General features: G+C 46.9%; 1 protein-coding gene across 6 annotated transcripts in view; it reads right to left on the bottom strand.

Moving 5' to 3' along the window:
- Nucleotides 1-13150, bottom strand: part of Cdkal1 (CDKAL1 threonylcarbamoyladenosine tRNA methylthiotransferase) — a 633756-nt gene that overhangs the window by 262753 nt on the left and 357853 nt on the right. For all 6 annotated transcript variants that reach the window (XR_013425476.1, XM_078020596.1, XM_078020592.1 and 3 more), the window contains one exon: nt 12993-13138. Coding sequence is in view for 5 of the 6 variants with exons in the window: in XM_078020596.1 (XP_077876722.1) it covers nt 12993-13138 (146 nt within the window). In the remaining variant the exon portion in view is untranslated. The remainder of the gene's footprint in view (nt 1-12992; nt 13139-13150) is intronic.

Here is a 13150-nt window from a genome sequence, read left to right as displayed (position 1 = left end):
GTATTGTCACCAACAAAACTGTAATGGAAATGACGTTCTATGAGATGAGCCACCAGGGACCAGGACTGCAGGGGACCCAGGAAAGCGACGTTCACAAGAGGACAGACTGGCATGTCAAGAGGGCTCCAACTACCGGGGGTGACTTACAGTGCGGGGCTGCGTCTGGTGACCAAAGGAAGGAGGGCTGCAGGACGGTGATGAGACTCTGGTCTTGAAAACAAAGACCCCGACTGATGACGTCGTTCCCACACACCCTGGTGGACATTCATGAGTGCACAGCTGTTCCAGGCACCCCACTCGCCATCCTCGGGAAATTCACCTGCGCCCTAACAGCACACATTCGAAAGCTCGGAGAAAACAAACAGGAAAATGCTCTTGCTGGTTTTTTCCTCCATACTGTTTCATGCGTCTTGGAGTAAATGGTCCCCGAGTGTCGGATTCCACCAAATCTGCACCAGATTCCCATCTTCCAGGTGTTGATGGAGCCGTGATCCAGGTGGAGTGCACCGAGGTAGGCCAAGTCAGGAAATGTGATCAAGATTACAGATTTACACCAGCTCAGCTGACCTAGGCCTGTGCTCCTTTCCTGCATCACCACCATTCTGACTGCAGTTACTACCACAAGAAGCCACGCTTGGGAGAACGTTCCAATGGTACTTCACCTTTCCCAGGTGTCTGGGCTCAAAGGATGATGCCTTCAGCATTTTTCCTTTGGTCTTCATTTTTATTTAGATAATAGCATCTAGGACTCTGTTAGAGACCTCTTCTGTCAAAAACAGCCAAAAAAAAAAAAGCCACTGAAGATGCAGGCTCTTGTCAGTAAAACCAACCGACTTCCGCACTTCCACTGACATTCTGAGTGAACAGACCCGGCCATAGACGTGAAAGGGAGGGGAAGAGTCCATGTCTCTGGGTTTCAGGTGGAAATGAAATCAGACAGTGCATGCCTTCTAAGCTTCACCTCCCTGGACATGCTTGTGACCCTGCAAGGTGAACTGGCCAAACCTATCTTACCTTCAAGCCCCCACTCTCTTTAGAGGAAGAAAATTCCTCAGACTTCTAACTACATCATTTAAAATACTGGTGTTAGAGAAGCATTTTTCCTCTGGAGATAAAGTATGTACTGGGTAACGTGTATTTTATTGTTTGGGGTGTGGAAGGGAGACCATAACCACTGTGCAGATAGAACTGTCAGGGGGCGGGGGAAGCAAAAAGGTAAACAACTAAGCAGGAAGACACTTTTAGGATTATTTCCTCGATGCTAGCAGAAACGAATTAAATGCCATGTTGCTATTTAGCATCTCCTAGTGGCCTTCTGGCACATGAAGCATTCTGAAGCATGAGTTTAACTAGGCTCCATTTCGTCTACCAGAGTTTGGATAATGTTTCCTATGTACATTCAATTAATTGAGTAGGAAGGCATTTTTTTTTAAGGAAAAACAAAAAAAATCACTGCAAGGCAGAGTACGAGCCCGTGTATTGAATCACCCACACCAGCACAGCCACAGGCTGTGTGACAGCTGAGTGACGCTCAGAGCTTGTGGCAATAGTATCCTTCACATCTCCCACACCTACATCACTAGTATCTGTGCTACGTAGCCTCAAGACTATCTTTTAATGCAAAATAAAATCCTGCCAGGAACTCAACATCTACTCGCAGCACCTGACCCAGCAGCATAAAGAGTGCAACAGGGAAGCTCATTAGGGTCATGTGCTGGGTGTACAGTATTGGAACAAACAGGCACCCGTAGAAACCGTGTCTCTTAAGACACAGAAAGAAAAGGGACGGTTCATGGACTAGGAAAGTAGACATCAACTAATTAAAACAAAACATAACGAAAAACCCACCCTAACAAACAAGGAGCACGACAGGGGAGAGGGCAAGGGAAGTGGGCCATTTGCCACTGAAAAAGCAAACCTCCTTCACATGACACCTCTGCACTTGAGCAGCTGCAGAGGGTTGCAGACCACTGGCCCGCCCTCCCTCAACATCCAAAAGTACTGATTAGAAACAAAAGTTTGTTGTGATCTGAATGAGTTCATTTTACCAAAAGCACCCAACGAGGACATCCCACCTGTACGGGAGCAGACCATCTGTGTGCCAGCGACGCCAGCCCCTAAGAGGAGGCCAAGACAAGCTCGGAGAGCTGGGCAACCTACTGAGGCCGTCTCCAAATACAAAGGGATGGGGATGCGGCTCCGGGGTGTGGCCTAGCGTGTGCGAGGCCCTGGGTTAAGCCCCAGTCCAGGAAAAGAAAAGAAAAAAAAAAGCATAAGCAATCCTTCCATTTTACATCAAATATAACTTTCAGTATATAGACAGGAGCTAATCCAAGACTTAATAAAAGGCAATTTCATTTTTATAAAAAAACATTCTACTAAGGCGACATGAAGAAAACAGAAATCAACAAAAATTATAACATTACATGTTCATGTTTTAAACGATTTCATGAATTTTGGTTTTAGCACTTTCAGGCAAATTAGCAGGCAACCGCTTCATTTGGAATCAATTTTCCTTTATTTTTCTCAGCAGTTCTTTCATAAAAAAGAAAAAGAAACTATCTGCAAATACACCAGTGTAGAGTGCACAGCCTAACTGCAGGCACTTGACTGAATTATTAGGCGTATTCCCCTGGCTTGAGATTATTTTCTGGAAACAGTCTTGGATTCTGTGTTTAGCTACCTATGTAAGAAGTGCTGTTAATCCACACCTCTCTAAAGAGGACAGCACCGCAGCAATTTGTTCTGGGGAAGGTGGAAATCCACATTACCCTATTGCTATGCACCCACAGGCCCTCCTCTGTGGCCCCATTGACTTCTGGCCCGCACGAGCACAGAGGCTGAGGGCCCTTGCAGGTCTACATTAGCTTTGAGAAGGTGGACATTATTCTTATTCATACAAATGTCAAATTCCTGCTGGTCACCTCACCTAACAGTGTTTATACCCCAGCCTACACGCTTGAAAACATCTCAGAAGGATTAGATTTTAGATTCTTTTGAATTAGGCACCCAAGAAAGGGAATTAAGAACAATTTTTGCTGCTGAACAGGGACAGCAATGCAGTATGAAAGTTGATCATTTAAAAAATACAAAACAGCTCAGTGGAACAAGCTTGCTTACAAAAACAACAACAAATCACTGTCGTCCAGAGAAGAATTAACAAGCCAGCTCCGGGAAGAAAACGCTGCTTTCTATTCTACTGAACACCATTATTTTGCTCTGAAGCACGGGCCTGTCCATGTGAGGGTCTGGAGGCAGGTGGCACCTACCAAGCCGCACCCTAGGCACAAGCATCTTTGCCCACCACTCAGAGCCTGCACATTTAAATGATGCTGTTGTCACCTAAGACTAAATGGTATCAGGAGTCCTAAAAGCACCAGTTACTTGCAAGAGAAAAAGAAAGAAACCCAGTGGGCCGAACTGTCAACAGGAGGTCAAACTTGCTGCTCAATGAAAACATGTCTCCAGGAAGAAACTCTTAAGAAGTCAATATTTTGCCCATGATACAACTAAAAGACTGAATCACTAGGAGTGTATAAGAGAGAGTCATCACTGGGCAGCAGGATGAAAGCAGTACTTTCTGAAGGATTTCCTTTTGAGGGGTCTCATACGCACTTGGCAAGCGCTCTAGAGACACTGGCAGGAGCCTATGTGAGGCCAGGTCTAACGTCAGAGAGAAACCAGGTGCTTGGCGTGATTATCAGATTCATTCTTCTTAGGGGCAATTGCTAACTGAAACATGAGAAATTTTTAAAAGTTCATGTTGCAGTAGAGACTCTGGTGGCTGTTAGGGTGAAGACACGCGATGTTCCCCAGAAGCTCACGTGTGAGACGTGGGAGGAAGTTCAGAGGGGAGAAGACGGGGTTGGAAGACCTCGGCCTAAGCATGCACCAGCCCCCTGACAGGGTTACTGGAGGGTGACGGTGGGCAGGCAGAGTGTGGCTGGAGGAGCTGGTCCCTGGGCGTGCACAGGGGTTTCCAGTTTTCCCTGGTGAGCAGAGTTCTCCCTGCCTTCCTGTTGCACGTCCTGAGCTGCTTTCCTCCCCCACCACACCTGTCCACCTGATGTTCTGCCCCACCGCAGGCACGTGGCAACGGAGTCCGCTGTCTGTAGACAGAGACCTCTGGAACCAAAGTCAAAGAAACTTCTCCCTCTCTAAAACTGTTCTTGTCAAGACTTTTGGGCACAGTGGTGAAAAAGCTGACTAAAACAATGGCCCCTCCATACCCGTTCCCCTCTTCTTCCAGAAAAACAAAACTTGAGCTAGACACATAGATGCCTGGAATAGATGCTGTATTTCCAGGCTAGGAATGGTCAACGCCAACTAAGTGGAAGTGTCACGTACGACATCTGAGGTGGTAGGAGGGGGAAGCACTAGCTGGCTAGGATGCAGCCTTGAGGGTGAGACTTTAAGCAGTAGCCTGGGACTGGAGAGAGAAACTCCTGCTGAGAGGATCGGAACAACAAGACAGAATCCTAAGACCCTGGATACTCTGGACATGCCACTGTAATATTTTTTTTATGTGAAAGAATAAAATCTATCTTGAGATAATATTTTTTTTTTGGTCACTTGCAGCTCAAACAAATTAAATCTAAGGTGTGATACTCTAAACCTAAAACTATGGCTTCAGTTTAGCCGGGCGGTAGGTTACCAGGATTCACATTGCAGAATGGAAAGCCAATTATTGTAGTAGGCTAGCAAAATGCTAGGTCAAATCATCACCTCCCAAGACTCAGAAGGCCAACTAAGGGCCACACCTATGCTGTAGCAGTGTCAGAAGAAAGAGTGTCAACCGTCATCGGGGTCCTTCTGATTGCACTTAGCAATGAGGAACCCAGATAGGGCAAGCGGGTTACAGAGACTTAAGAAAATAAAACTTTAGCAGGGCACAGTGGGACACTCCTGTAACCCCATTGCTTGGGAGACTGAGGCAGGAGAATCACAAATTCAGGCCAGCGTGGGTGATACTAGCAAGACTGTCTTTCAAAAAATAAAAGGATCTCTAGTCTCTCCCTCCCTCCCTCCCTCCCTCCCTCTCTCTCCCTCTCCCTCCCTCCCTCCCTCTCTCTCTCTCTCTCTCTCTCTCTCTCTCTCTCTCTCTCTCTCTCACACACACACACACACACACACACACACACACACACAGTCATTCCCTTGTGCCGCAGTCTGGCTGGGCACGAATCACGAGCCACTGAAGCAGGAACAAACTTTATTTCTGAACTCCACCAGCACACTCCACACACGCTCCCCAGGAACTCTCCCAAATGCCATGTGGCTCCTCCAGGAATCACCAACCGGAAATCCCTCCTCCGGCACTTCCCCAACCAATGAGAACTCTTCAGGAATCCCCGCAAGCACTCAACCGGAACTCAACGGGAACTCGGCAAGAACTCAAAAGTCATCCTCTTAATGGCTCGCTGGTGTCACCTCTCAACCACTACTTCTGGCAAAAATGCCATGCGTCATCCCAACTCGGCTGTGGCCCTCAACACCCTTGAAGACAGTTAAGACAATTTCCAAGTTTTACAAATCTCCTTTGGTTAATTCCTGTGTCTGACAGTCTAGAACAAATAAATATTAGTCAAATAAATGTACAAGTTATGTCTTTGGGAAACTAATGTTGATTCATGAAGATTTTATGGGATCTCACTTCCAGAATTTAAATTGGCCAGATCTGGGGAATCTGAGGTTCACTCTTTAACAACAGTAACTGTGGTCCACCACCAGCCTTCTTCCTACCGTCCGCTGTGGTCTTAGTAACAGTGCCTGCTGCAAAGCCCAGGAGAAGACAGAGGACTCCATGCCCCCTTGATCCTCCCTTGGTTCTCAGAAAGAACCCAAGGTCCCAGAGTCGAGCAAATAGGGAGGACGTGCCCCAGGAGCCTCCAACAGCACCAAGAGCCGACTCTCCTCGATCCGTGACAGGTGATGAGGAGGGGCAGCGCTGGGAGCCAGGACTGCAGGAGGCTTGAGCTCCATCTGGATATTGGGCTTCCGGATTCTGGGGACAAAAAGGATGAGGAGGAAAAAAGACAGGAGGACTTTGGGAGAAAGCCCTGCGACTTGGAGCCAGCATCCCCAGGGCACGTGACTCTACACAGGCAATTTTGTAATTCAAAACATCCTCCAGATTAAACCCTCATTTCTTGCTTTTAAGGTTTTCTTCTTTTGGTCCTGTTCTCATGCAGCTTCTTTATCTCCCCTAACCCAGCAGCCCTCAGCCTGAGGGGGGGGAGAGTCAAAGGGAGGGGAGGGGGCAGAGGAGGGTGTGTTAAGGCATGTGTAATTATTTTTTAACTAATGAGTCTTTTTGTTTTAAATATCTTTATTTTCATGTGGTGCTGAGGATCTAACCCAGTGCCTCATGCATGTGAGGCCAGTGCTCTACCACTGAGCCACACCCCAGCTCTAAGGCATGTATAATTTTAAAAGTTCTGATTGATTGCATGGTATTTTTTTTTTTTTTTTTTTTTTTTTGGTTATCGGTCTCTACAGTTTCCAAACATTATCCACTCTGGAAACAATCACAATGATAACGAATAGAGTTCCAGAGTTAGAGGCTGGAGGCCAACTCTGAACTCTGCCAGCTGTCGGCTCTGTGACTCTGGGCAAGTCACTTAACCTCTCCTTATCTATAAATAGGGGTGATAATATTTTCTAACATGTGCGGTTGTGGGGATTAAAGGAGTGAGGCCCTGCAAAGCACTTAGCTCTTTGCTTTCAACATATTATAGATTAAATTAATATTGCCTAATAAGTATGCTAGCTATTAGGCAGCAGGGGATCACAGAAAACAAAGTCTCTAGAAGGAAAAGTGGGTTCCCTGAAAGGGAATATATCAGTTTCCCTGCGAGGAGCAGGATATTTTCTTGAAGAAAGCACAGCTTTAATTAAAACACTGAAAATATCACCCCGTCTTACTCTTCTGGGTTCCACAAGTGCATGCCTCCCAGTTTCTTGATTTGGGGTCTCTTGTCAGCAGTGTAGAAAGGTGTGGTGGGGACGGGATGTCAGAGGACAACCCGAGTGCTATGGAGGAATTGGGGACACAGCTGTCAACAGGAGACCCTGAAGACTTCTGAGTGTAGACCTAGGACACTTCAAATGCTTTTGAACCCCTGCGGTGGTTGGGATAGAGAAAAATTGGACTTTTCTTTTTCTTAATCCCCAGAGCACCCAGCCCAGCGCTTGCTTACAGGAGGTCACTCTGGTTGACAGGTGACCAGTGGCACCTCCTGTTCCTAGAGCTGCACCATCCCTTGGCTTCCATGGTGCTATCCCTCCTAGGTCTCCTGCAAAGCCCGGCTCTGCAAAGCACCTGCCCAGAACCTTCCATCTCCTGAACTCGGGCTCCCTGCCCTGCTCTTCTCTGCCGCTCGTCTCCTTCCTCTGGATGACCTCGACGTCCCCAGCTTTCTCCACTGCTCAGGTCTGGTGATCCCAGCCCTCGTCTCCCTCTGGCCCCCGAGCCTCCCTATGTGGTTTTCCAAGCTCTAGCCTGAATGCAAGCCCAGCTTTGTCGCGCGAATGCCTTCTTCTCATTCCCCCCATCTCGGTCACCCACATTGCCACGTCCTAAGACAGGGGACACCAAGGAGCCAGGTGGGCACCTGGTGGGCACCTGTGCGGCCCTCTTCCCCCTCTGCCAGGGGAACGCCCTGCACCTTCGCTGGATGCAGGTTCCTGCTGCATGGGACAGCAGGGCGCCCTGAGGGGACCAGGTGGGAGGCGGTGGCTCAGCAGGGGCTCATCTGAGCCTAGCTAACTGCAAGGCCCCGAAGGGACCTCAGATGTGGCCTTCCTCCTGTGTGGGGGCGCTGTCACTGTCGCTGCAGGTCCTCAATTCCAGGCAGACAACCGCTACCTGTGCGGCCGGAACCGGGAGGAGCCACGGCAGAAACTAGGGCTGATCCCTGCGGCTTGGCCCTGTGGCAGGCTTTTTGCCACTAGGAACCCAGACATTCACGCCATAAAACGCACAGTCTGCCAGCCACACGTGGGGGGCCATGTGCGCTGCATGAGGAAAGCACCCCAAGACCAGGGAAGGGCTCGCTGCTCCACAGACGGAGAAGGGACTGTTGGTGGCTGGGCCACAGCACTCAGGAGGGAAGTGCCTCAAGGTTAAAGGACCGGAGCTTCTGGTTTCTGAGAAGGAGAACACAGTCATATCCCAAAGAAAGGATTTAGGCTGGAAGGAGCTTAGGAATGATAGATTATTCTCTTGACCAAACTAGACACAAAATGGAAAGCTAGGCTGTCTGGAAGTCTGCTCACATTCAACCCGTGGACTAACCTTGGGGTAGTCCCCAAATCACATGGTATTGAGCACAGGATGCCAACATCTATCTGGCATATAATCATCCGCATACAGACACAGTGCTGAATTGAAAAGAAAGTGCATGTGTTTCCCTATTAGATAACTGTTCCCATGCTACCGTCATCCTCTTGAGAAACTCAGGGTGTAGCAATATAGGAAAGGGAAGAGAAGTTCTCTCCTTCAGAAGAAATCTGGCAACAGATGCAAGAGTGCCCCATCCCTCTGGGACACCTCAACCACTAGCTACAGAGACGACAAAGGCCCCCAGGAAACAGCTGTGAGGGGCGGCTCTGCCCAAGTCCCTCTGCGGGTGCCCACTCAGGGGGCAGCAACCCGCCTGGGGGGCAGCTGGAAGCAAGCTTACTTGTCTAATCCTTGCTGAATCCTTCTCTTATTTTTTCAAGATCTTTTCTCCTATTCTGATAAATATTGCTACTTCAGTTTCTAAGCCACTAGGAATAAAACTGGATGGACAAATGGAATAAAATACAAATTTAACAACTTTCATCAGATTCTGTTCCCGTAAGAGCACAAGGCAGCCCGACTAATGACAGGAAAGGAAAATGACTTGGGATGTTAATGAATTAGCATTATTATTTGCAGACAGACTGGAAAAGTAGGTCACCGGATAGGATAGGCCATGTGAGTCACCACTGTGACTCTGAGATCTCCTGCCAGCCTGAGCCCAGCTTCGTGCCCTTGTGCCCCTTCTGTGCATGAGTGCCAGGCGGAGAGGTCAGAGGATGACCAGCTCTCAGGGGAAAGCCACCTCATGGGTCCACCCCTTCTCTTCCTCCCCAGGTGCTCACCAATTGTTAGCTGTGGCAATTCCCTGGGTAGTCTCTGTAAACTTAGAGGGATGAGAACCCATGTCACACACTAAAAAGGGTTAATGTTCTACAAGAGACAGGACAAATAAACTGAGAGGTGCACAGGACTTTGACAAGTGATCATGGTGAATTCTGACATTAACAATGCCATGGGACAAAAAGTCAACACAAGTGCTATAATAAGATGCAACCTGCTACTGCTCACTAACTCGTCCAAAATGTCTCCAAGCCCAAGGAGGACAGAGATATTAGGCTCTAATTAACATAAACCAAAAAGACACTGATACATAATCTGATTCACTTCTTAAAATGTATAAATCAATAGGATATCTTTCATAATTTTTTCACACTTTTATGTGTGAATTTGAGGTTTCAGATTCCTTTACTTAGCTTTCAAACAGATGCTTGAGAGAAGCGCTCTGCAAGGTGTTGATTCCTGACCGAATGCTATTATGTGGCTTATGCTGGGGCGGGGTTTTGTGCAATCACTGCTGTGCAAAAGAGGGCTCCCCAGTTATAGCCCATGTCCAAGGCCACACAGCTTGGGAACCCTAATCATATCATACTCCTCATAATGTACTCTAAGAATCCCAGAACTGTGAAGTAAGTATCTCAAAATCACCGTCCAAATTTTACACTTGAAAAAAAAAATCCCACTAACGTTTTAAAAGGAGAACAGTGAAACCAGTTGTGACAATTTATGAATGTAGTAAAATTAATGAGGTACTTATTAAAAAACATAGAACATTTTTTTTGAATCAGAACTGCACCTCTTACTTTGTTCTAAGTAGTTTTTTTCCACGACCCTGTAAATCCCATTATGTACTTCAAGAAATCATCTTATTCATTTAAATAAAAACATCTAATTACTTAATGTTCAACTGGATTAATAAAACTGAAAAGAATCATTTAAGTCATGAATGTCTGCTCAAGACCAGCTGTTTTAAATTAGTGTATTAAGTAATTTAGACACTCTTTTTTCACAGAGGTTGCATGATTTAATAAATCCCCATATGCCTCAACATGTGCCAACACCACCAGGTTATCTTCAATCCAGCTGCTGTGCGGAGGATGGCTGCCAACGTTCGAACAACTGCAGAGAATAATGACTAGGCTTCAGGTTGGCTCAAATGTCAGCTTCCATCGCTCCCAGCTGAAGGGGGGCCAGGTGCAACATCAGGAACATTAATTCAAGACTTCACCTCTACTGTTGAGACACAGGGCTCCACAAACACCAATGGATGCAGAGCCGCAGGTCAACTCCTAGTCTGGACTTTTGCCTTAAACCCTACAGGTTCTTCTCAAGATGGACTTTTTGTGGAAACAGTGGAGGAGATGCCTGCTCCTTCACTGCCGACGTGAAGAGCTGAGAAGCCTCTCGAAGGAGAGAAAGGCGGAAGCTCCTCTTATTAGTGAGAATCCCATTACAAAACCTAACAAAAGGTTCAAGGACTTTAGGGGAAAAAAGAAGGAAATGAAAAGGGCCACATTTATATGGGATTCACAGAGCAAACAGATAAGGAAGGAGCAAACCTACCATTTTAAGTCGGTGTGTTATGAAGGAGCGCTGGGCGTACCAACAGGTCACCTTCTTAGGGTGAACACCCGGGCACATCCTGACTAGTGCCTCCACAGCAGCCCTGAAACTGGTGTTTCCAAAACAAGCACTCATCTGTCACAAGCTGCACTAGCCTAAAGTAAGAAAATAAGGACCAGAAATCTGCTTCATACACTTCACCTCTGTCTAAACGTCCACCCTAATGGAAAGTTATTCACTGGATCAGGGTCCTCTCCAGAGGACAGGAAACTTCCTCCCACTGAAGAGAGAAGCTGGAACACACCACCCCATGGGAAAGCGCTGTACTACTCCCATAAGCAACAACATGGACTGGAGGAAATGGACAATTTTAGGGTTCCAATGAGCTGCCTAAAGCTATGCAATGATCACTTCGTTACATTAACAGCAATAATTGGACTTTTTCCAAGTAGAGAACCTGAAATTTTCTCAGTTATCTGCTATACAAAGTCCATATTGGCTGCTTGCTATAGTTTTCCAATATACATTCTTCTAGAAAAGCTACTCAGATGCCTCAGGTAGTTGAAAATCCAAAGAAAAGACCCTCAACTGAATGTAGTCAATGAACGATGGCAAGAAATCATTTTCTAGCGCCTCGATGTGCTCATCGTCTCCGACCTCCACAAAGCTCAAGGAGGCTGCTCAGACTGTTCAAGATGCAGCAGATTCAACATGTCTGTCTACAGAGCAACTGAAAGGACTGAACTTGTTGGCAAATGCTGTACAGGTAAACAGACACAGTAATTCCACAAACTGAGTCAGTGCTCGCCCAAAGGGAGGCCAGAGTGGTGACGATTCCTACAGCTCACTCCACCGCACAATGCAACTGGGAAGCCTCCGGGTCTGTTCCTCACCAGGGATGCATGTCTGCGCTTGGCAAAGCCTTGTGCAAGATGTGCGAAGTGTGTGCGATATCGGCTGCTGTTTCAATAAGCAAGAGAAGGAATCTCACAGGTGAAACAATTTTTTTTTTTCAATTTTGAGCACATTCCATTCACCAGTGCCAGCGTGCCTTCAACGACTCTCCTACATGAGACACGTTACCTACAAAAGCTTGATTAACATTAAGGACAGGCCATAGACCAACAAGTGATGTTTAATATAAAAATCTGTATAAATCTTTAGCCTTGACCAGTTCTGTTAGAGATCCAAGAGTATTAGACAGGGTAGACAGCGTTGTTTTGAAGGCTGTATGTATATACGGACTATAATCATGATATCTTGGAATAAATATGCTTTCTTTCCACTACATTGAATATTTGAATGATTAGCTGCATTTGTGTGGATGCCCACCAAGTGCCTATTTCTAGGGTTAGGATAATCAAGAAAAGTCTAGAGGTGGAAAAAAAATTAAGAGATACATAAAGGAAAGACGAGAAAAGAAGAAAAGAGTAAACTGCTTACCATCAGTACAGAGCAACCATATCCATGTAGTTCTTCGACATGGCACAAAGGTACGTAATTATAAACAAGAAGATGGAAATAAAAAGCTGTATCTTCATCAAGAAAAACAGCAGTGGAAAATTTTATGGAAAGCGAGGAGACCCCAAAATACACCAAGATGAAAGACAAGTTCCCCGAGCGTGAACCGTGGCCTGGGCTTGGGAAGGTCTCGGGCCTTGGCTGGCACCTCTGCTCCCTGCCTGGCCTGATCACAGGCCCTTCCCCGTTTGAGCAGGACTCTGAAGAACATGATTACGGGCTGCCAGGGTTCTTTAAGGAAACTAAACTACCATTCACATCTGGGACTATGAAAACATGCCTTAACTTTGGTCAGTAGGAGTTTGAACTTCAAACACCAGAATCCTCCCGCCCCCTTGACATCACAAGTACTCAAGTAAATAACGGAGATCAGTGGGTAAAAGCAGCGACATTCCGAACACTCCTCAAAAAATGCAAGTCAATAGAAAATCACCCATTTTTTAGTGCCACGACTTGGTCCCTACGTCCATGTCAAAACCCACTCATGACTTCAGAAAGCCTCTCAGGGGACTGCAAAGCCCACGCAGGTTTCATCCACCAGGTCAGGTATGAAAATAACCACAGCTCACACCTCCTTAGAGACTAGACAACACATGGGGCGACCTGCACAGGTGGCAGGGGACAGGAGAACCCACAGCGAAAGTGCCCAAGGGAAGGAAGGCCTGCAAGCCTCGAGACCCACCTTCTCCCTGCACCTTTCCCCGTGAACTGCGCCAAGTTCCTCGTCCCCACCCACTTCTGAAAGAAGAGAAATGGTGACTTTCGAAAGCGCCAGCAGACTTACTTCTCCTTCAGGAAATCCACGACTCTCCGGAAGTCAGCCACGCAGTATTCTCTTTTCATGGCCATGAGCACGCTGTCGGAGGCGGACTGGACGGGTATGTGCAGGAAGGAGTAGACTCGGGGATGGTTAAGGATCTTCGCCATTTCCTTAAAGAAACG

Source organism: Ictidomys tridecemlineatus, chromosome 8 (genome assembly GCF_052094955.1).
Source record: "Ictidomys tridecemlineatus isolate mIctTri1 chromosome 8, mIctTri1.hap1, whole genome shotgun sequence".
In the NCBI taxonomy this organism is placed as follows: Eukaryota; Metazoa; Chordata; class Mammalia; order Rodentia; family Sciuridae; genus Ictidomys; species Ictidomys tridecemlineatus.
The sequence above is the reverse complement of the archived record's forward strand: the minus strand, read 5'-3'. Positions and strand labels throughout refer to the sequence as shown.